The following is a 25,120-nucleotide window of genomic DNA, read 5'->3' as shown; positions in this document are numbered from 1 at the left end:
ACCCACCTTGGGCAGTGGGAGTTTGACTGGCTGACTAGGATGCTCTATTTTCATGGGGAAAAGTAACAGGTGGCAAGCTCACGTGACTGACCACCTTGAACCACCCTGGAGTCGTGTCACCTGCTCTTGAGGCAGGCACTTTGTCCCACACCTTCCATTCTCAGGATGAGATTTTAAATCTCAAGTTTGAAATTTCCTGGGTTTGGCAGTTCAGGGCCAGTTCCTCTGGAGGCATGGTCCACAAGGCCCACAGTAACTATGAGAGCAGCCTGGGGTACAGGGGACAGCGTGCCTTACATAACATCAAAGACATGGTTTCGTTTTTCCTGAAATCTAATGCAATCTGAGTCCCCAGCAACAACAAAACCCTGCTGCTACTGCCACCAAAACCAACAACAAAGGTTGATGGTTTAAGAGGAAACTGAAGGTGGCACTGAAGATGTGCATCTCTGGCTATAGAGGTGGTTCAGTTATTATTACTTTAAAATTGTTATGCGTGGCACATACGCAGTGCGTCTCTTCCTCTTCGGGCTCTGGCTTCGGTTCCGGCAAGATGGCTAAACTCACCAAGAAGGTCGGGATCGTCGGGAAATACGGGACCCGCTATGGTGCGTCTCTCCGGAAAATGGTGAAGACAACTGAAATCAGCCAGCACGCCAAGTACACTTGCTCCTTCTGTGGCAAGACCAAGATGAAGAGACGAGCCGTTGGCATCTGGCACTGTGGTTCCTGCATGAAAACAGTGGCTGGTGGAGCCTGGACCTACACCACTTCTGCGGTCACAGTGAAGTCTGCCATCAGAAGACTCAAGGAACTGAAAGACCAGTAGAAGCGCTACCGTTTGAGACTTGCCCAGTCTGCAATAAATGGGTTAATTTACATAATAAAAAAAACACCAAAACTGTTATGCGCATTTGTGCTTTGCCTGCATGTATGTCTGGGTTAGCGGTGCAGTTAGGGACGGTTGTGTGCTGCCAAGTGGGTGCTGGGAAGAACCTGGGTCCTTTGGGAGAACATTCAATGCTCTTAACTCCTGAACCATCTCACTAGCCCCAGCAGTTCAGTTACTAAGAGTACTTGCTGTGTAGTCACGAAGATGAAGTTGTGTCCCAGAATCCAGGTCACGACCCAAGTATCCCAAACACCCCTATAACTCTAGTTCTGAGGTAAGCAGCGGTACTGGGGCTAGCTGAGGAAACTCAAGCTGAGGTAACCTCAGGCCCTTTGAGACCCTGTCTCAAAGGAACAAAAGGCGAGTGATAAAGGAGGAAATAGGCAGTCTTTATCTCCATGCTCGCACGAGCACGCACTCACGCACCACGCACCACGCACCACGCACGCACACCCATTCACGGCAGAGGGGCATTTGGCAGCGCCCAGAGGTATGGTTGGCTGCCGTCCCTGAGGGGTTGGTGCCTGGTAGATAGAAGCCAGGGACACTTGGAAGCATCCTGCATTACATAGGATATCCCCACAACCGAGAACTGCCGATTCTTGAGGTTGAGAATTTAGTCCGTAAGTAGGAGACCCATCTGATGGCTTCCTGACTGCAGCCCTCTTCCCTGACCACAGCCACTCAGCAGTCACTCACCATGATCCCCTGCACCCTGTAAACCAAACAGTGAGCCCAAGCTGGTCCTCCTGTCTGGGTGATAGTTTGAATCCTTGCTGAGGACTATGGGGCCAAGGAGGGCAGTGAACGTGAACGTCTCCCTCCAATATGAGACGAGCAGAAAGAAGGTGAAAACGGGTCACAGAAACATAACTATGATTTTACATTTTAATATCAGAAGAATGATTTTACTTTTTTTTTTTTTTTTTTTACTTTTTTGGTGACTTTTGAGTCGCCAGCAGAGGGCAGGCGATGCTTACCTAAAACTTAAGCTGCAGCCCTCCACAAATCCAGGTCAGATCCAGGGACAATCCTTAGCTGGTGTCTCCCCACTGTCCTCATAGCATAGCTGGGCTCAGTTACAGTTCTTCATCTCAGAAGATTATGTGACAATAATTTGGAGGTGTAATATGTAATTAAACAATTTGAACAAAATACAATTTTTTTATTAAAAATAATGCATGACAATTAAAGAAAAAGTTCAAAGATTAAAAAAACAAAACAAAACAAAAAAAAAAAAAAACAAAAGCACATTACGAGAAAAAGCTACTCAGAGATGAGGTTGCTGGCAATGTTACTGTTGGAGTTCAGATGCTTTCTTGGTTGCCATCTGCTTTTGCTATTAAAGTTTCTCAGATGAATTTGTAGTAGAGGGAAATGTATGCCTATCCTGTGAGTTCATCTCCTGTCCTTTCTCATAGCACATCTGGGAAATCTCTCTGAGAATATTTCTGAAAATCCAACTCCTACGTATGTTTTGAAAAAGCTGGGCTCAAATGTCTTGTTTGATTCTTCCAAGCAGAACGGGGTCCGCTCTCTCTTGTGGCCACTGTGGCTCTCTTATGGCAAGTTTCTCTTTGTGCTTTGTATAGTGGTTTTTCTGTACCATCGTGTCTGAGTCTCAGTTTTGAATATGAGATTCCTGCTTTATTAGTTTTTTATTATTTATTAGTTCAGTTTTGAGACAAGGTCTCAGCTATCTCAGGCTGGCCATGAACTTGCTATGTAACTAGGGATGACCTCGAACTTCTGATCTTGTCTCCATTTCACCAGTGCTGAAATTGTGCAGTGCTTGGTATCGAACCCAGTGTTTTGTTCATGCCAGGCAAGCACTCTACCGACTGAGCTAAGCTCTCAATCTGCTTTACCTTTCTATCCTTCATAGCCATCACACGAGACTGATAAATGTTGCAAATATTCATTAGCATTTGATAGAGGGAAGAAGGAAAAAGAGAAAAATGAAAGAAAGGCAGGGGCGATGGAAAGATGAGTGGGGAAAGACGGGTGCCTTAAGTGGCTGCAAGCCTTGGAAGAAAACAGGAGGATAGGATATCATTCTATCTTCACAGAGAAGGCCAGGGAGGTGAAACCTTCAGCAAAGTGGCTGGCAACAAATTTAATTAAAAAAAAAAATATCAGTAGCCCTCTTGTATGCAAGTGACAAACAAGCTGAGAGAGAAATTAGGAATAATATGATAATATAATGTATCTTGGTGTGACTCTAACTATGCAAGTGAATGACCAGTATGACAAGGACCTCAAGTCCCTGAAGGAAGAAACTGAAGAAGATATCAGAAGATGGAAAGATCTCCCGTGCTCATGGGTCGGCAGGATTAACACAGTAAAAAATGGCCATCTTACCGAAAACAATCTTCAGATTCAATGCGTTTCTGATCAAAAGCCCAACAATTCTTTACAGACTTTCAAAGATAAATTCTCAGCTTCACATGGAAAACAACAACAACAACAACAACCCAGAATAGCTAAAACGATCCTGTACAATAAAAGATCTTCCAGAGGAATCTCCATTCCTGATCTCAAGCTGTACCATAACAGCAACAGAAATAAAAATGGCATGGTACTGGCTTAGAAATAGACTGGTTGACCAATGGAATCAAATCAAAGACACAGAAATAAACCCACATACCTAAAGACACTTGATTCCCAACAAAGAAGCCAAAATTATACAATGTAAAACCAGTAGCATCTTCAACAAATAGCGATGGTCTAACTGGATGTCTACATGTAGAAAAGTGCAAATAGATCCATATTTATCACCCTGCATAAAACTCAAGTCCAAGCAGGTTAAAGACCTTAACATAAAATCAGAAACACTAAATCTATTAGAAGAAAAAGTGGGGAAGATCTTTGAACTCTTGGAAAGCCAACAGCTCAGGCTCTAAGATCAACAATTAGTAAATGGCACCTTATGAAACTGAAAAGCTTCTGTAAGGCAAAGGACACTGTCAACAAAATAAAACATCAGCCCACAGAGTGGGAAAAGATCTTCCCCAACCCTACATCTGACAAAAGGCTAATACCCAGAACACATAAAGAACTCAAGAAGTTAATCACCAACAAACCAAATAATACACTTAAAAAATGGGGTACAGAGTTAAACAGAATTCTCAACAAAGGAATCCTGAGTGGCCGAGGAGCACTTAAAGAAATGCTCAATGCCCTTAGTCATCAAAACAACTCTGAGATTCTATCTTACACCTCTTAGAAAGGCTAAGATAAAAAAACTCAAGAGACAGCACATGCTGATCAGGATGTGGAGAAAGGGGAACACTACTCCATTGTTGGTGGGAGTGCAAACTTGTACAGCCACTTTGGAAATCAATCTGGAGGGTTTTTTTCTTCAAAAAAACTAGGAATAGTTTTACCTCAAGACCCAGCTATAGCACTCCTGGGCATATACGCAAAAGATACCCCATCATACAACAAGGATATTTGCTCAATGTTCGTATGAACCTATGAACATACATTCATAGCAGCTTTATTTGTAATTTCCAGAAACTGGAAGCAACCCAGATGTCCCTTACCTGCAGAATGGATAAAGAAACCGTGGTATATTTACACAATGGAATACCACTCAGCTATTAAAAACAAAGGAATCAAGCTGGGTGTGGTAGTGCATGCCTTTAATGCCAGCACTCAGGAAGCTGCTGGATCGCTGTGAGTTCAAGGCCAGCCTGGTCGACAAAGCGAATCGAGGACAGCCAGAACAACACAGAAAGACCCTGCCTTGAAAAACCAATCAGCCAACCAACCAACCAACCAACCAAACAAACAAACAAAACAAAAAAACAAGGGAATCATGCAGGCAAACTGATGGAACTAGGAAAGATCATCACGAGTAGTTAACCCAGACACAGAAAGACATACATGATATGTACTTACTTATAACCAGATATTATAAGCAGATATTACCCATACAGTAAAGGATACAATTCACAGACCAAAAGAAGGAGGGCCTAAGGGAGGATGCATCAATCTCACTAAAAAGGGGAGACAGAATAGACAGAGGAAGTACTTGAGGGAAATGAGTATAGGTGGGGATCTGATGTGTGGAGGGGGCAGGAAGACAGAGGGTTTGCAGAGAGAAGAGAAACCATGGCCTCGATAGGTCTCTGAGATAGGCTGGAGACCCATGACAGGGTAGGCTTCTGAGAAGATATGGAGGTGATTCTAGCTGAGACCTCTACTAGTGGCAGACATAGAGACTGAAGAAGACACCTTCTAACCAGACAGGACTCCTGTTAGAGGGAGAGGAGCACCAACCCACCCACAAAAACTTTGACCCAAGATTTACCCTGCCTACAAGATGTGCAGGGGTAAGGAAAGAGCGGATGTTGAGGGAATGTCCAACTAATGCTTGGCCACCACTTGCAAGAGAGCCAACCCCTGACACTATTATCAATACTCTGCTATACTTGCAGATGGGAGCCTAGCATATCTGTCCTCTGAGAGGCTCCACCCAGCAACAGATCAAAACAGATGCTGAGACTCACAGCCAAATATTGGGTGGAATGCAGAAAGCCTTGTGGTAGAGTGGGAGGAAGGATAGAAGGACCTGGAGGGAACAGTAGTTCTACAAGAAGATCCAAAGAGCCTGGACCCAGGGGTACTTGTGGAGACTGAAACACCAACCAAGGACCATGTATGGACAGGACCTCGGCCCTCTACACATATGTACCAGATAGGCAGCTTGATCTTCATGTGGGTCCCCTAGGAAAGGGAGCAGGGGCTGTCTCTGACAAGGACTTTCTTGCATGCTTTTTGATCACTTTCTTCTGGTGGGGCTTCCTTGCCAGGCCACCGTGGTAGAGGATGCACTCAGTCCTAATTTAACTTTATGTTCTGGGATGGGTAGATGGGGGTGGCTTTTCTGAGGGATAGGAGAGGAGGGACACAGAGAAGAGAGAGTAAGGGTGGGACTGGGAGGGGGCTATGATTGGGATGTAAAGGAAATATATAAATAAATTAATTAAAAAGAATATCAGAATAAAGCATTATTATTTCTTGCTGTGGCAGATTATTGAAACCATTTTTTAAAAAAAAAAGATTAGGCATGGACTAGCTGAATGGAATTAGTTTTAAGAAATAAGTCTAGAACTTTTAAGCGCCCTACATCCTCCCATTAAATATCTGGGGGATATTCTATTTCAGGATAAAAGCATTGGCCTCATGTTCTGGTCAGTTGCTCTTTCCGCTCCTCTCCTCTTCTCTGTGTCTAATACATTTTCAGACTGGAAGCAAGATGGCTGCAGTAATAATAGGCAGTGTTGAGTATAAAGGACAATACACAGTGTTCCAGTGATTCTATTCAGAGTCCTAGACAGACGCCTCTAGACATTTTATTGCATATCATTGGCCATCACTAGTTTATATGCTGGGTGTAAGCCAACCATTCTGTCATTGTTTGAATGATACATGCTTCCATAGTCTCTGCATTTGAACACTTGGTTCCCAGTTGGAGATGCTGCTTGGGGAGGCTTAGGACACATGGCCTTGCTGGAGGAAGCATGTCAGTTGGGTGTGCAATTCCCAGTGCACTTTCTTGGCTTCCTGCTTGTGGCTTAAGATGTGAGCTCTCAGCTTGCTGCTTCAGTCACCACGTCAGACTGTTGGTATGCTTCCCTGCCATGACAGTGATAGACTCTAACCTCTCCTGAACCGTAAGCCGAACAAACCCTTCTAAAAGTTGCCTTGGTCATGGTGGTTTATCACAGGACAGAAAAGTAACAAATGAACATTCCAAAGGCTTGATATGCTGCTATCTTTAGTTGGACTGCTGTTAGCTGAGTAAGTGGCCTGCCCCTGAGATACTTGAATGTGGGACACCTGAACAAAACCATGGCTCTTTTAAGAATTGAGATGGGGCTAGTGCTTGGTAGGTAATGAACCACAGTCCTTATGAAAAGCTGGAATACTTAACACAGTGGCCATACAAGGTAGTTACTTCAGGTGAGGTGATTAATGCAAAAGATCTCTAGCATAAGTTACTTAGTTGTCAGGGTAGGTAAGGAAGCTACAATGAGCAAATATTACTGCCTGCACATTGAAGTACCTTAGTCAAGAATCCATGCATGAACAGCACCATTGGGCTGTTCTTCTATGAGAAGAAATGAACCCACATTCTTCCCACTATACTTGTTTTTCATCAGCTAAGGGCTTGAGTCCCCTCGGAGATGATGTGCTCTGAGTCAGACGCTTACAGGTGCTGCACAGAGCAGCCTGTGGTAGTGCTTAGTCACGTTTCTTATTTACTCACAGTAACAGTAGAAACTGACAGGGTGAGAACAAAAGATAAGAAGGGCTCCAGACCACACTCTCCCTTGGGAATAAATGGGGAGTTCTGGGAAGTTATTCAGAGCAGAGCATAAGGGTAAGTGCACAGCTCACTGAAACTGGTTTCACAAGAGTTTCTTTCCATTAGCTTTGACTTGCAGATGATCATGGACATACCTGCTTTTCAGTTCTGAAAAGTTCATGCTTACACTGGCCCATTTCTCTCTCTGGACCTCTACTCCTCTATCTTTGCCTACATTATTTCTCCTTAGAATGCTTTTTCCTGCAGTGTTCATCTGACAAACTTAGATATTTTTGCTTTGTTTTGGTTTTTCAAGACAGGGTTTCTTTGTGTAGCCTAAGCTGTCCTGGACTCACTTTGTAGACCAGACTGGCCTTGAACTCACAGAGATCCACCTACCTCTGCCTCTCTGAGTGCTGGGATTACAGGTGTGCGCCACCTCACCTGCCTAATTTAAAAGAATTTATGAGAGACTTTGGGACCTCTACCTTGGAATGATTTCCTGCCACTGAACTGACTAAAGGGTCTTATTGTCTTCAGAATTTCCCCGTTCTCAGTAGAAGCCACTCACCAGTAGGGTGACAAACCATTCCAGTTTGCTGGTGCTGCCAATAAGAGGAAATGTGTCCAAGGATGTAGGTTTTCAGTGCTAAAAGCACAGAAGTACAAGGGAAAGTTGGGTGAACTGGTAATTCTAGGCCACCAGCCACTGAAAAATCAGAAGGGAAGAAAGCCAACAAGGTGAAGATGCAAAGAACAAAGGATGAAAGAGGTATAAAGTGGTAGGAATGTTTTCTAAACTCTTCAGACTTCATAGGCATCCATCCATCTGTCTGTCCATCTGTCCATTAGTCTGTTTATTCACACAACATTCACTAACTACCTGCCATTGTGTGTTACCATACTGGGGCCATCAGCCTTAAGGAAGCTTGTTGTTGCCTTATCGCCCCAGGAACTGACTTTGGACTCCTCCATGCTCATTGTCTTTCTCATGGCGAATGTGTCTGCTGGGCTGGGGAATCTTGATAGACTTTCAGAGCAGTCTTACCAATGGAATCTCAGCATTGTGGCAAGGATAATTTGAGTGGAGAGTGGGGTCTGACTTTCACACGTACTCTGGTGCCTCATATTTGACCATGTCCCCTGGACAGGGAGACCTGGTGGCACTCAGAGGAAGGACAGCAGGTTACCAAGAAGAGACTTAATACCCTATGAGCATATACAGGGGGAAGAGGTCCCCCTCAGTCACAGTCATAGGGGAGGGGAGTAAGGGGAAAATGGGAGGGAAGGAGGAATGGGAGGATACAAGGGATGGGATAACCATTGAGATGTAATATGAATAAATTAATAAAATATATTTAAAAAGGATAATTTGGTACAATAATTACTATGCAATACCCAGGAATGAAAACGGCCAACTTCAGTTTATCTTTTGTGTGGTATGAAGATCATTCTTTGGCTATCGTCTTACCTTCTTTATACTCAATCTCATGAATGAGTGACCACTTTCATTGGGCTTCTGGAGCTTTCTGTAGGCCATCTACCATGACTGTGCCTTATGATGACATGGCACAAAACTTTCATCTTCACTGATGGCTGTTCCTGTAACTTATTCCACCTCTGAGTTCTCAGAACACTGACTCTGCCACACTGGGGTATTTATCACACAGTACTGAAACAATTTATTTGGTTATCTTTGTTCCTGATTATTATCTTCCTTGAGGCATGACTATGCCTTGAACAGCACTGAGTAGAAAGAAGCCTATCTGCTGAATATTTAAAAATGATAATAAATGAGAAAATGAGACTAAAGGGGTGGGGAGGTTGGGGAGTAGTCCAAACTCGTTACACAGGATAAATGGCAGAGTGGAGAAACATTGGTTCTGTCTACAACTGTCCCCACTCACTGCCTGACAGAAAGGGCTCACACAGCCCCCATGGCAAAATTATCTCTGTTGCTGTGGCATTGAGCACTCCCCAGGCTAAAGGAGAGCAAGGCTTGGAGAAGCTGCAATGAGAAGTGGTGGAAACTCCCAAGTTTCCAAGAACTTGAAACAAGCATCCTCAAGTGGACTATCTTTAGTCAAAGGTGCCAAAGTGTGAAATTACTAAGACATGAAGACACTTGGACATGCTTGAAACTTTCTTTGTATTTCTAGACTTTATTTATTTTTTATTTTTTTTATTTTTTATTTTTTTTTACATTCAGAATTTTATTTTATTTTTTTTTACTAATTTATTCTTGTTACATCTCAATGTTTATCCCATCCCTTGTATCCTCCCATTCCCCCCCCCCCCATTTTCCCATTATTCCCCTCCCCTATGACTGTTCCTGAGGGGGATTACGTTCCCCTATATATTCTCATAGGGTATCAAGTCTCTTCTTGGCTACTTGCTGTCCTTCCTCTTGGAATATACCCAGAAGATGCTCCAGCACACAACAAGAAAATTTGCTCAACCATGTTCATAGCAGCCTTATTCATAATAGCCAGAACATGGAAACAGCCTAAGTGTCCCTCAGTAGAAGAGTGGATAAAGAAACTGTGGTACATATACACTATGGAATACTACTCAGCTATTAAAAACAAGGAATTCCCGAAATTTGTGGATAAATGGATTGAGCTAGAAATGATCATAATGAGTGAGTTAACCCAGAAGCAGAAAGAATCAAATGGTATATACTCACTTATATCTGCATACTAGCCCAAGGGGCATGTCCCACGAAAGCCTTCACTTACCAGGAAACTGGGACAGAGGGAAGGCATCCTATTGGGACTCTAAATGAGAGACGCATGGGAGAATAGCAAAATAAAAGGATACAGATGGTCCTAGAAATCTACAAGTAGAACAATATGATAGGCAGATTTGGGCCCAGGGGTCCCGCTCAAACTAAGGCACTAGCCAAGGACAATACAGGAGGTAAATTTTAAACCCCTTCCCAGATCTAGCCAATGGTCAGAATATTCTCCACAGTTGAGTGGAGAGTGTGATACGACTTTCTCACGTACTCTGGTGCCTCACATTTGACCATGTCCCCTGGAGGGGGAGACCTGGTGGCACTCAGAGAAAGGACAGCAAGTATTTCTAGACTTTAAAACTTGGTTTCCTACACTTTAGTCATGGGAGATGGCTGGTGTAGTTTTCTTGGCCTCTTCAGTTTAAGCACAGAATATAGAAAGGTGTTTGACTACAACTTGGATGCCAATGAGTGCAAATTCCAGACACATTTCCTCTGATCTAAAGGAATTACACAAAGCCACACTCTCTAAGCATAGGGATTTCCCATGGAAAAAGATAGAGTTCACAAAGTGCAGGCTTGTGCCAGAAAGGCTATTTTCTACTCATTTTAATACATACTTTGAAAACACAAGAGAATTAGAAGAGGGGAAAGTAAGAGTCAAGTCATGTCCTCAAAGATCCTGGGAAATGGCTTCTAAAGCATGTAATAGGATTCAAGAGGCTAAGAGAATGCATCAGCGAGGAGAGTGCTGCTCTGATTAGGAGCTCAGATCTGATGGCCAGAACACCTGACCCAACTGGATGAAAATAGAATCCTCAGAAGAATCATTGAAAACAAAATCGGACAGAAGCCTAGAGGCATAGCCAGAAATTGTTAAAGGCACCAAACAAAGACAGGTCACAAATAATACATGAGTGTGGGATAGCTAGAGGTTGGGGGGGGGGTGCTGAAAAGGGGGATCTCATTAGAATACGCTATGCAGAGCTGGTCTATTGATGCCTATTGTTGCTTGTGCAAGGGGCATGATCCAATGTGCAGGCCAAGATTCATAATCAAAGATGTCCATCACCATGCTAGTTAGCATAGCTCCAAAGAATAGATAATCTTAAAGGTCAACAACAGGAGAATAGTTAAAGTTCAGTGTGCCTATTCTCATACAGCTGTAGACACGAGTGTCTTCAGGAGTTCTCACTCAAGTTAGAAAATAGTAGTAACATTTGTACAGTTCAATCTCATTTCTGTACACAACAACAAAAATAAGAAGGAAGGCTTTGTAATTCTTGGCTTCTGAGATCTGAGCAGCAAGCAGTGGGATCAAGTTAGATGCCTACCAAAATATTACTTCTGCAACCAGAAAATGGCAGAAATGTTATTTAGAATACTATTAAAATTCTCACTTTAAACATCAAGGTAATAATTACGTTATATTACTTGACAAAATTGTGTTCCTTCCTTGTCAGAACAGCAGCCATTGCCACTGTTGGTGAATATTCTGGGTTTCCGTAACTAGCACTCCTATTGCATGGGACAAGAGGCTGGGCAAGGTTTCAGAGCACTCATGCATTTCTGGGGGCTGCCAAACTCCTTTCAAATCCACATCTAAGCCTTGATTTCCTCGGAGAGCAACAATGAAGGCTTATTTTACATACATACAATTTACTGGGAAAGCCAAAGCTGTTAGTCATAGCCTTGTGTCAATTCCCACTTCCATGGTGATATGTCATGCTACCATTAGAATCATTCAGATAGACTCAGAACAGTGTATGGATGGATAAATTTTGTTTCAGTCCCTTTCTTTCAGTGTTGGCAATCCTTGAAGGGTTTCAATTGTAGCTTATTGATTATAGCAGTGTTTTCCAAACTCCTTCATTTATAATATGTATGTATGTATGTATGTATGTATGTATGTATGTATGTATGTATGTATGTATTTGTTGTTTTAAGACAGTCTTACACAGCCCAGGCTGGCCTTGAATGCCCCATGTAGCTAAGTATGCTTTGAATTCTTGATTCTAACTTCTCCGAGTGCTGGCACTGCAGACGTGTACCACTAAGCCCTCAACTCAAACCTTCAAACAAAGGAACAAGCCATTCCTCAAACTGAAATTTAAATATAGTTAAAAGGTCAAAGAAAGGAAAGTTGAAGGTCTTGGGATTTATAATGGAGAGGCTCCAGATCTCCTGGATCCACTTTGAGTTTTCCCTCTAGGTACTCTCTGACTCCCAGAGGAAACCCAGGGCTTTGTCAGCACAATTAGGAAACTGCAGAACCTAAGACAGTCATGAGAATGAATTCTGTTCTACCCAAATTCAGAAAACAGATATGACAGCTAACTACACAGTAAATACTGCTGTGGATTTTAGGGAGGGAAGGAAAAGGGTGTATCCCTCAACTAGAAGAGACTTGGAAGTTCTCAGGCTCCTTTCTCCTAAATTCCATCATTTATAGTTTTTATTTTGGATTATGAAGCATGAGGATGAAAGCATGGAAGGCAATATGAAATTAAATTAAACCTAAACTTTTAATATACTCCAGAGCCACTCATACATTTGAGCTACAGGAAAGAAGAGGGCTCTAGCCACGCCCACGCAGAGGATGGTTCTGCGGCATCTTCCAGTGTTGTTTAATACCTATCGTGGCGTTTGGTATGCTGTCAGCTGTTATGCTGTCTTGTGGTTTCAGGTTATGAGCCTCCAAGACACTTCCGGCTGCCGGCTAGGGTCAATACAAGTGCTTTTCAAACTCTTAAATCAACGATTGCCCAGACCAATTGAATAAAAGCTTTTGATAATATAAGAAAAATTACTATGCTAATTCTTATGTTTAGTTAGGGTTGACAGCCACTGGACTGAACTACCCTGCTGTGAGAGGCTGTTTTGATTGTCCACTTGGCTTGCCAGGGTCTGGGATCATCTAGACACAAGGCTTACCCATGGGAGACGATGCAGATTAAGGTTATCCCCAAGAACGCCTGTGAGGCACTACATTGACTAGATTAATTAACGTGGGAAGACATATCCTAACCGTGTGTGGGACCGTTCCCGAGGGGAGGATCTTGGACTGTACAAATTGGAGCAAGTGGCCTGAGCACTGGCTTTCATCTTCCTCTACTTCCTCACTGCGGTTTCAGTATGAGCAGCTGCCTCAAGCTCCTGCTGCCATGATAAATTGTGTCCTGGAACCAAACAAACCTTTTTAACAGACCTTACTTTGGTCAGGGCATTTTATCCCAAGAGCAGCAAAGGTAATAAAACCTTGCGGTCGTTGAGAATAGCTGATGTTAAGGGAGGGACTGTGCAAGGCTGGGTGTGTCCTCATGGAGACAAGGGTGTGCTACTTACTGTGAATGGGTCATTGAGTGGCCGGAGATTTCAGAGAGATGCTCAGATATAAGAAATCAATCATCAGACCCTTTACCATTTTCAGTGTTTCCCCCCAAAATAATTCACCAAACCCTCTCAGTGGCCTTGTAAAGAACATGAACAGAGGATATATGTCCCCTTAAAGGCAGTGAAACTGGGCTCTAAGCACATCTGGCTACTTTCCCCTAGTCAAATACACCAGGTAAAGAGGCCACAGTGAAACCACCATCTCCTGGTTCCAGGTGCTTTTCTCGGATGTATTGTGTCACTTAACTCCTTACCTGCTAGTGGTTTCTTATTGGCACTGTTTTAGGGACCTTCCTTCTCTACAATGAAAGGATCTGGAGGAGGTGGTTTAAATTTTTTTTTTTTTTTTTGCCATTCCAAGAAAAGATGTACACAGACCAGGAAAGGCCTGAAGGAAAATAGTGTGATCATTTCTGCTGCACACTGCATTAGCTAGGCTGGCTCTTAGTGCTTTGAAGTACAACCAAGGTGGCATAATCAGGGGAATTTAGCTTTGAACCTCATATTAACAACAAACCATAGTGCTTCATAGATGTCCAGGCTCCCAGAAGCCAAACTTGTGAGTGGGAGACTTGCATTGTACTTTAGAATACCTGGGGAGACTCAGTGTTCACGGAATCCCATGAAGTTTCTTAGAAGAAACTGTTCTAAAGTAAACTGTATTCTGAACAACAACACACATACCCTCACCCATTCTGCTTTTCCTAGGACAACTGTCCCGCCCCTGAGGGCTGGTGCACAGTTTTTTTTTTTTTTTTTGGCAGCCCAGCATGAACTGTGGCATTCCCCACCCTTTGGGATCTGTTGCAGTCTTCAGTGTCGTAAGAAGGGTTTACAGGAATTGCGTAAATCAGGCTTTGCATCTTTATTTGTGGTACCACAATTGGTTATAGATTCAAGGAAACAAATGGCCACAGCATCAGGAAGCAAGCTACCATTAAAACCAAGGGCAGAGGTTCACTGGGATGTCACCTTCTGGGAAGGAGTTTTTTTTTCCCTCTGTATTATGAAAGAGACTATCAAGATGTTTTTATTTTTTGTTTATGTTTAATTTTTTAAAGCAAGGCTTGGTTTAGTAATTTATTCTGAGACTTCAAACTACATGCACAATCCCCCCAGGATGTGAAGGAGTGAAGGGCAAACTATTTTAATTTTATTACAGTAGTGGCTAGTGAGAGCAATAGTGTTCAGAAAAATCTGTGTTCCACCTTCAAGGATAGCCTAGGAGGATTGCAGAAAAATAGACAGGAAAATATAAGTATTATGTCTCTCTCTTTCTGATTCTGATCAAGGTCACTGTCATCATAGTTTTCTAAATAATTGTCATGACAAAAGATTAGAACAGTAAAATAAGTCAAGTAGGGAGACCACAGGACAACATCAGACATCCTCAGATATGCTCACCACAGGGCCTTTGACAGGCCTTTCCTTCTGCCCTACAACATCATCACAGTCATCATTGTCTCCATCATCACCGCCTTCTTCTTCTTTATCATCATCATCATCATCATCATCATCACCACCACTACCACCTTTCTCTCTTCTTCTCTCACTCTGTGTGTGTGTGTGTGTGTGTGTGTGTGTGTGTGTGTGTGTGTGTGTACATGGCCAGAGGTCAGAGGACCACCTTGTGGAGTTGTTTTTTTTTTCCTCCTCCTTTCATATGAATTTGGGATTGAGCTCAGGAAAAAAGCAAGTGCTTTTATTATCTACTGGACCATCTTGCTGATCCTGTCCTATTATATTTAATGAGCTACATTGATTCCTAAAAAGGTATGCTAGTGTTCTGATTCCTAGGACTTCAGAATGTGACCTTTTTTTTTGAAAGTAGGACATTGCATATATAATTAATTGATCCACAATTATCCTAGAATATGGAGAACTATTTTTTAACAAATTTATTTATTTATTTATCCACTTTATATCCTGATCATAGCCCCATCCCTCCTCACCTCCCAGCTCCACCTCCCTTCCTCTTTCCCCTCCCCCTCCCCTATTCCTCAGAAAAGAGGAACCCCACTACCAATCCACCCAGTTCATCAAGTCACATCAGGACTCAATACATGTCCTCTTCCCCTGTGGTCTAGCAAATCAGTCCCATAATGGGGACGTGATCAAAAATCTGGCAACAGAGTCCATGTCCTCTACTAAAGGACCTACACAAAGTCTAAGCTGTCCATTGGCTATATCTCTTTAGGGGGCCTAGGAGCAGTCCACGCAAGGCCCTCTGGGTCCTAGTTACGTGGCTCTGTTGGTCTCCTTGTAGAGAGCCTGTCTCTTCCTTTATGCCTTCCTCCTGATTTTCCACAACACTCCCTATGCATCACCCAATGTTTGGCTGTGAGTCTCAGCAACTGTTTCAAAGCATTGCTGAGTGTAGCCTCTCAGAGGACAATTTTGCTAGGCTCCTGTCTTCAAGCACAGCAAAATATTGTTAATAGTGTTAGGGGTTGGCTTTCCCCCAGGGTGTGGGTCTTGGGTTGGGTCTGGCATTGGTTGGACATTCCCTCAATCTCTGCTCCATCTGCTTCCTCTTTATCCCTGCACATCTTGTAGGCAGGGTGAGTTTTGGGTTGAAGTTTCTGTGGGTGAGTTGTTGTTAGCCTCGCTATACTAGGAGAATTGTCTAGTCAGAGGGTGTCCTCTTCAATCTCTACAGCCCCTGCTACTATGAGTCTCAGGTAGAGCCCCTCTTGTATCTTCCTGGGAGTCTACCCTGACTTAGGCCTGCAGCTTTTCACAGAGATCCTCCTGCCCAGTTTTCTTTTTCTCTACAGGTCTTCTGTTCTCCTGCCCCAGCTTTCCCCAGGTCTTATCTCTGCCCTAATCTCTCTCTGTGCTCCCTCTCCTGCCTTGTTCCCTCTCTTCAACCACTACCTCTGTCTATTCTATTTCTCCTTCTGGGTGATGTTTAAGCTTCCTCCCCTGGATCCTCCTTGTTACTTAGATTCTTTGGGTCTGTGCATTGTAGTATGTTTATCCTGTACTAGATGGCTAAAATCCACTTATAAGTGAGAACATACCATATGTGTCTTCCTGGATCTGGGTTACCTCACTCAGGATGATGATCTTTTCTAGTTCCATCCATTTGTCTGCAGATTTCATGATTCCTTTGTTTTTGACAGCTGAGTAGTATTCCCTTGTGTAAATGTGCCACAGTTTCTTTATCCGTTCTGTGGGTGAGGGAATCTGGGTTTTTTCAGTTTCTGGCTATTATGAATAAAGCTTCTATGAACATAATTAACAAGTATCCTTTTATGGTAGAGCATCTTTTGGCTATATACCCAAGAGTGATATAGCTGGGTCTTGAGGTAGAGCTGTTCCCAGTTTTCTGAGAAAACTCCAGATTGATTTCCAAGGTGGTTGTACAAGTTTTCACTCCCACTAGCAGTGGAGGAGTGTTCTCCTTTCTCCACATTCTCACCAGCATGCGCTATCACTTGAGATTTTAATTTAACCATTTTGACTGATGTAAGATGGTATCTCAGAGTTGGTTTGATCTGCATTTCTTTGATGACTAAGGATGTTGAACATTACTTTAAGTGCTTCTCAGCCATTTGAGATTCCTCTATTGAGAATTCTCTTTAGCTCTGTACTCCATTTTTCAATTGGGTAATTTGATTTGCTGGTGTTTAATTTCTTGAGTTCTTTATATATTTTGGATATTAGCCTATTGCCAGATGTGACAATCTTTCCCCACTCAGTGGGCTATCATTTTGTTCTATTGACAGTGTCCTTTGCCTTACAGAAGTTTTTCAGTTTTACATGGTCTCATTTATTAATTGTTGATCTTAGAGCCTGAGCAGTTGGTGTTCTGTTCAGGAAGTTGTCTCCTGTGTCAATGGTCTCAAGGCTATTTCCCACTTTCTCTTCTAGTAGATTTAGTACATACGGTTTTATATTCAGGTCTTTGATCCATTTGGACTTGAATTTTGTGCAGGTTGATAAATATGGATCTCTTTGGGTTTTTCTACATGTAGACATCCAGTTAGACCAGCACCATTTTTTGGAAATGCTATTGCTTTTCCTTGGTACGGTTTTAGCTCCTTTGTTAAAAAAAAAAAAAAAAAAATCAAGTGTCCGTAGGTGTGTGGATTTATTTCTGGGTCTTTGATTTGATTCCATTTATCAACTAGTCCATTCTATACCAGTACTATGCAGTTTTTACTCGATTGCTCTGTAGGATAGCTTGAAATTTGGGATGGAGATACCTTCAGAAGTTCTTTTATTGTAAAGGATTGCTTTTTAGTTATTCTGTTTCTTTTTGTTTTTCTATATGAAGTTTATGAAGTTTGTTCTTTCAAAGTCTGTGAAGAATTGTGTTTGTATTTTGATGGGGATTGTATTGAGTCTTTAGATTGCTTTTGGTAAGATGAGCATTTTTACTATGTTAATCCTACTGATCCATGAACATGGAAGATCATTCTATCTTCTGATATCTTCTTCAACTTCTTTTTTCAGAAACTTGAAGTTCTTGTCATACAGATCTTTTACTTGCTTGGTTAGAGTTAGACCAAGACACTTTATATCATTTGTGCTTATTGTGAAGAGTGTAGTTTCCCTAATTTCTTTCTCAGCCTGTTTGTCATTTGTATACAGGAGGGCTAGTGATTTTTAAAAATTAATCTTGTACCCAGCCACTTTGTTGAAGGTGTTTATCAGCTGTAGGAGTTCTGTGGTGGAATTTTTGTATACTATCATATCATATGAAAATAATAACATGTTGACTTCTTTCCTTCCAGTTTGCATCCCCTTGATCTCATTTAGATGTCTTATTGCTCTAGCTAGAACTCCTAGTGCTTTACTGAAGAGATGCAGAGAGCGGGCAGCCTTGTCTTTTCCCTGACTTTAGTGGGATTGATTTGAGTCTCTCTCCGTTTAATTTGATGTTGGCTATTGGCTTGCGGTATGTTGCCTTTATTGTGTTCAGGTATGCTTCTTACATCCCTGCTCTCAACAAGATTTTTAAAATGAAGGGGTGTTGGATTTTGTACTTCCAACCTTTCACTATGGAATAAACATCTGCGGTGTCACACCACTGATTTGTGATGATTTGTTATGGTATCCCCTGGAAACCAAGACATCATCCATTAGCTCTCAGTTCTAATATTGCCTGTGGAGACTTCCAGACACACCCACATGACCTAGAGTGCATCCTCCTGTTACATGATCCTTTACCACCTCTGATATCTTTTTCTTTCTTGTGAAGAAAAAGCCAGGAGGGGCAAGATTTGAACTGCTTTTTATTATGTTGGGCAGCTATTGAGTCCACAACCAGAATCGCTAGGGGCTTCTCTCCACGTATCACCCCATACTTGGGGAAGAGATGTTTAGCAATTCCTGCTGCATCTGTCTCCCATAGCTGAATGGATGCTTTTCATTCCCAACAGCTGTGTTCTGCTTGTGTTCAGCATCTACTCCTGAAACACTTGGCAAGTGAGTCAGTAAATAATGATTAAATTATATTTAAAAAATTGATTTCCAGCTTTTTAAAATTATCTGGGGGCTAAATACTTCATGAATAGAAGTTTCCTTGTTATAACTTTTTAATTTAGAGGAGGGATTGCTTTCTTGGAAACTTGAAATCTTGTCTTTTTATACATAATCATAATGTTTTTCTTCAACCTACTGAAAAAATATTTAGGCTTCCTCATGTACAAATAGTTCTCAAGTTAGAAACAGTGTGGGATTAAAAACAAGCTTTGCTTCAATTGTTTGAAATCTCCTTCTTCATTCTCTTACATAAAACTTAATTTCGAATGCATTTCTCATATCCTCGTGAAAGGTTTACTATTTACAGGATGACTATTGTCTAGATAGGAAATGAGCCAGCAATTTGTTGGGAATGCTTTCCCTGTCCTTTCCTCAGAGCCTTACACCTTTCTGCTCGGCTGCTGTTATAGACTGTACAGTGTCTCCCTTGTGGTTGGAAGGAATACTTAGGAAGTAAAAACATTATGCCCAACTATCACGTTACTCTGAAACTTGTCTCTTTTCCTTTGTGCATGTGACATGACGCTGTTAGAAACGTTGCTGTAATTTTTATTTTGAAAGAGTTTCTATAACACATAAAGATCAGTGTGCTGTTATTTTAGTTTTTTTTTTCCATGTAGGGCGTTTTTTGGGGGAAGGGGTATACAACAGCTGCCTCTGGGAAGGGAGGAAGGGAGGAAGAAAGTGAAGAAAGGAGGGACCTGGCCTTTTATAAGGGGACATAGGAGAAGATGTGTGGCTCTTGATGGCAGTAGGAATGTGTTGCATCTTGGCAGCTAGTGATGACATATCCTGCTGTTGCTGGGTCCCTGGGGGCAGGCAGTGGAGGTGCCTCATTGCTAATGTTCCTTCCTTTTGCTTATTATAAAAGAGGAGGAACTAGAAGGAAGTGATGGTGATGTAGGGATGTGGGCATGTGCTCATTAGACTACTTCCTGCTGTTTGGGGGGTGTCATCATCTTCGGGGTACTGTTGATCCTCACCATCAGGGCACGTTGAACAATTGTGAGCCTCAGGATTAGTGGCTAGTGGTTGGTTGTCCTGTAAATGTAAGTTTTTGGAGGTCTATTTGGAGTTGTTGGATTATTTTGCTATACCTGATTGGTTGGCATAGAGGCAGCATTCCTCTTGGAGGAAGAGGCAGAGGCCACCTTTCTCAGCTCTAGGAAGATCTAGTCCCCACTGATTTTGAAGAACTACTGTGGCCAGGGAGTCAATTTGTCCTTGAAAAGTGAGTATACTTTGGGCCACCTGCTGGGGGTCCTGGATAAACGGGGAAGAAAGCTAATGATATAGGGTTAGGGAAGTGGTCAGTCCTGCTGGTCCAGTGGCGACACCCATAGTTATTCCTGGAACAGCCAGGAGGGGCAAGATTTGAACTGCTTTTTATTATGTTTGGCAGCTATTGAGTCCACAACCAGAATCACTAGGGGCTCCTCTCTATGTATCACCCCACACTTGGGGAAGAGAAATACTAGTGTGCAAACTCCTGACCAACCAGCAGGTAGAGGGATGGCAGCCTTGAGTACCACAGAGAACTGAGGTGTTATAAACTGCGGGGCACTGGGGCTGAGATGAGGTATAGAGGGTTATGCTTTTGATGTCTATAGGGGATTTAATGTCCCCATAGAATACATCCCAAGGGGCTTGAGAGATGGCTCAGAGGTTAAGAACACTGACCGTTCTTCCAAAGGACCTGGGTTCAATTCTCAGCACCCACATGGCCGCTCACAGCTGTCTGTAATTCCTGTTCCAGGGGGATCTGACACCCTCACACTAACATGCATCACAAAGCCAGAACATCCATGTATTTAAATAAATATTAAAAAAAGAATACACCCCAGATGCCTTAAAGCATCTTGCCATGCCAAAGAGGGTGGTATTAAAAACGAGGCTTATTTTTGTTTTTATTTTTCTTTTTCTTTTTTTTTAAAATTTAATTTTATTAATTTATTCTTGCTACATCTCAATGGTTATCCCATTCCTTGTATCCTCCCATTCCTCCCTCCCTCCCATTTTCCCCTTACTCCCCTCTATGACTGTGACTGAGGGGGACCTCCTCCCCCTGTATATGCTCATAGGGTATCAAGTCTCTTCTTGGTAGCCTGCTATCCTTCCTCTGAGTGTCACCAGATCTCCCCATCCAGGGGACGTGGTCAAACATGAGGCACCAGAGTACGTGTGAAAGCCAGACCCTACTCTCCACTCAGATGGACAGGACATTATTTTCGTTTTTCATGAAGAAAATAGATGATCTTCTTGATCACGTCATGTAATCTTTGTATGCTTTTTGAACTTTTTGATGAAAATTTGCTCATGGTGAGGATGTCTGAAGTTTGTTGAGGCTATTAGTTCAGCCTATTAGTGCAATGAGAAGGGACCACTGGGTCCGTGGGGCCAGCATAGGTGGATCTGAACCCTGCTGGGGATGTGGAGCTTGCTTTCACCTTACTGGAGTCTCAGTGCAAAATGAAAATACTACTTTACCATCTGGCTTCTGACTAGATGAGTGAAAATTCTTGACCATACAATTGCTCTGTGGTTATGAATAAAATCTGAATTTGATATGTAAACTTTTGTAATGTCTTGTCATTTACTAAACATTTTGGACATGATCTATTATCTGAGATTTAAAGTAATTTTTAAAAGATAGTTTTGATTTTAAAAAACTTTCAATAACTGATTCTTTGTGAATTTCACATCACCCCAGTCCCACTTGTCTCTCTGTCCCCTTGCATATCCACCTTTGCAAGCTCCCCCTCTACCTCAAAATGAAAAACACAAACAGACCAAAAACCAACCAACCAACCACCAAATAAATAAGACAATGCATAGTAAACATCTTGTGGTGGAAGCTGCAGTGTGTCACGGTATGTCCACAATTGGAAGTTGTAGTGTGTCACAGTGTGTCTCACAATTGGAAGCTGCAGGGTGTCATAGTGTGTCACAGTGTGTCCCACAGTAGGCAGCTGCAGTGTGTCACATTGTGTCCCACAGTTGGAAGCTGCAGCATGTCACAGTGTGTCCCACAGTTGGAAGCTGTAGTGTGTCACATTGTGTCCCACAGTTGGCAGCTGTAGTGTGCCCCAGTGTGTCCCACAGTCGGAAGCTGCAGTGTGTCACAGTGTGTCTCAGAGTTGGACGCTGCAGTGTGTCACAGTGTGTCCCACAGTTGGAAGCTGCAGCATGTCACATTGTGTCCCACAGTTGGAAGCTGCAGAGTGTCACAGTGTGTCCTACAGTTGGAAGCTGCAGTGTGTCACAGTGTGTCACATTGTGTCCCACAGTTGGAAGCTGCAGTGTGTCAAAGTGTGTCCCACAGTTGGAAGCTGTAGTGTCTCACAGTGTATCTCACAGTTGGAAGCTGCAGGGTGTCACAGTGTGTCCCACAGTTGGAAGCTGCAGTGTGTCAAAGTGTGTCCCACAATTAGAAGCTGCAGTGTGTCCTACAGTGTACCTCTCTGTTCACACATCTTCACTTGCAATTAATTGGTTTAGTTCAAGGTTTCTGGTTTCTGTGACACCATCAATATTGGATCCTCACCATGACTCGTCCTGGTTATTCTGTTATTGCCCTATGTCATGGAGATCCTGCAGTTTGGATTGGTAGAACCGGCCTTATTCACATCTGAAACACTTCACAGATTATGTAGATTTTGGGGTGAGCCAACTTAAAGCCCTGGATCTGGGCCTAGGTGGGAGCAGAGCTGGTCAACCTAGCGGCTTTCCCTTATCCACACTACCAGGGCCAGCTCTCTAGCACTGCTCTATCTAGGGCACTCAATGCTGCCCACCATCAGCAGGAGGCAGGGTCCGCTCTCCTACTCTCATACCCTCAGAGCTGGCTCACCTGCACCCGTACCTCCAGAGCCAGCTCCACAGTGCTGCTTAGTCAAAGTGTGAGGCCCACTCTCCCGAGTGCCACAGTGAAGGGCTGGGCCAGTTCTCAGGCTCTCACACCCTGAAGGCTAGTTCACCTAAGCCTTTGCCAGCAGAGCAAGCACCATGTACTGCTCAGGTGAGGCGCAGGGCCCCTTCTCCTGAGTAAAACAGCCATTGAGGGAGTAGGGCCAGGTCTCCTGCTCTCATGATGAGGGGCAAATGGGTGGAGGGCATCATGCTTGCATCCATGCTACCTCAAGGCCAATGAGTGTCAGGGACAGCTCTCCTTCACTCTTGCCCTCATGCTGGTTTACCAGTGCCCCCTCCACCAGGGCCAGCTCTCCTGTGCTGCCCACGTGAGGTGCAGGGCTCACTCTGTCGGTGTTGCAGCCTATGAGGGGCAGGCACAGCTCTCCTGCGCTCATGACTCCAGGGGCTAGCTCTCCTGATTGCTTCAGGTGGCAAGGGGTGAGGGAGTGGAGAACACACACCACCTTGCCCAGCACGCAGGCCATCTCAAGGCTGATGAGTGTTAGGACCGGCTTTCCCACGGTCATGCCCTCAGGGCCAGCTTACCCATGGCCCCAATAGTGGGGCCAGCTCTACTGTGCTGCCCAGGTGGAGTACAGGGCCCACTTTCCTGAGTGCTGCTGCTGGTTGTAGGCTCTGTTTCTTAACAATTAAACTTTATTATACAACCCAACTAGCTTACACAAGAGGAAAAAAGGTTAAAGAAAAAAAAAAGAGTGAACCTTCCGGTATCCGTTCCATGGGACAGGTCCTTAGGTGTCTCTGGCCTGCGTGCTGGTCCAGCCTGTTCGCTGATCCACGTGTGCTCAAGCCCGGTCTGCACCTGCTGCTGCTCTCTGCTCTCCCGCCTGCCTGTGTCACAGGTGAAGGGCAGTCTCCTTCTCCCATTGAGGGTCGATTAGAAAAACAATAGTCCAGGTGGAGTCCCCAGGTCTGCTTCCTGAATTCCAGGCCCAGGATGGCTCCACTCAGTCTATCACAAGGTATCCATGGGGTGTCCAAGGGTAAAGCCCGCCAAGACTGCTTTTACCTGTGACAAAGCTTACAGTCTTACCCACAGTTGGTGATGGGCAGGGACAGCTCTCCAGCTCTCATAAAAACCTGGTCCAGCTTTCCTGACCATGGGAGGTGGAGACGGGGGAGGGAGAATATTACCTATGCTTCCATGTCACCTCATGGTAGGCAAGTGGTAGGGCCAGTTCTCTCATGCTCTTGCCTTCAGGGCAAGCTCGCCTATACCCCTGCCACTAGGGCCAGCTCTACTGTGCATCACCCTGCAGGCTGGACACACAGCTGGTGGGCCTTTGGGTAATCTCCTCTGTCCATGCTGCATGGCACGGTGGCTAGTAGGACTGTAGGTGCTTACAGCCCATTGGTGTGCCATGGTAGCAGTGGGGGGGGGGCGGGGTGTTTGTGGACATCTTTCCCCTTCCAGACAAGGTTGTGTGGTGGTGGGCCAGGGTCTGAGTGTTTATGGCTCCACCCATACCTGAGTCAGGTCTATGGGTGTCTTTTCCAGCTTGCACTGCATGGCACGGCTCTTGGCAGGTCTCTGTCATCTGTTTTTATTTTAAATTATGTGTGTATATGTGTGGGTATGTGCACCATGTGAGTGCAGTTCCCACAGAGGCCAGAAGACTCCATAAAACCCCTTGGAGCTGTGGCTATAGGTACTTCTGAGACGCTTGGTGTAGGTGCTGGGAACTAAACTGCCATGCAAGGGCAGTCAGAGCTCTTAAAAAAAAAGATTTATTTATTTATTATGTATACAAATCTCATTACAGATGGTTGTGAGCCAACATGTGGTTGCTGGGAATTGAACTCATGACCTTTTGAACAGTAGTCAGTGCTCTTAACCTCTGAGCCATCTCTCCAGCCCAGAGCTCTTAACTACTGAGCACTCTCTCTCTCTCTCTCTCTCTCTCTCTCTCTCTCTCTCTCTCTCTCTCTCTCTCTCTCTCTCTCTCGTCCTTATATAAGATTTAAAATAATGAAATAAATAACTGAACTGGGCCGTAAGCTATATGGATGTACAATAGGTAGTTCCTGATATCAAGACCCTCCTGGATTAATGGAAAAGATAAGCACATACATATAATTTCCATGGGAACAACAATGACAAAGGTATAGCTGGAAAAATAATCACAGCAGACAGAAACATAGGAGTCTGCAGTGTACTTTATAGTGTTGCCGCAGCAGTAATTATCTGAGGGATGTGCCTAAACTCAGGGAAGTTGGTAAAAGGTGCAAGTGGGACTGATTTCTGCACTATTTCAGTCTGTGGCCTGATGGTCTTTTTCATTTATTTCATAATTGTTCAGTTTTTATGACTGTACAACCATCTACCTCAATCTTAGTAGATAAGACAACAGCTATT

At 43.5% G+C, this 25,120-nt stretch overlaps 1 protein-coding gene across 1 annotated transcript; it reads left to right on the top strand.

Annotated features, from left to right (window-relative positions):
- Nucleotides 1-513: 513 nt before the first annotated feature.
- Nucleotides 514-848, top strand: LOC127201118 (60S ribosomal protein L37a-like). Its single transcript, XM_051159457.1, has one exon. The coding sequence runs from the start codon at nucleotides 554-556 to the stop codon at nucleotides 827-829; it is 276 nt and encodes a 91-aa protein (XP_051015414.1). The 5' UTR covers nucleotides 514-553; the 3' UTR covers nucleotides 830-848.
- The last annotated feature ends 24,272 nt before the right edge of the window (nucleotides 849-25,120 follow it).

The sequence above is a fragment of the Acomys russatus genome, chromosome 17 (genome assembly GCF_903995435.1).
Source record: "Acomys russatus chromosome 17, mAcoRus1.1, whole genome shotgun sequence".
NCBI classification, from domain to species: domain Eukaryota; kingdom Metazoa; phylum Chordata; class Mammalia; order Rodentia; family Muridae; genus Acomys; species Acomys russatus.
This window is presented reverse-complemented; position numbering and strand designations above follow the sequence as displayed.

Bases quoted from the DNA above. Each gene is read 5' to 3' on its own strand.
- LOC127201118 (XM_051159457.1), top strand. From the start codon at position 554: ATGGCTAAACTCACCAAGAAGGTCGGGATCGTCGGGAAATACGGGACC.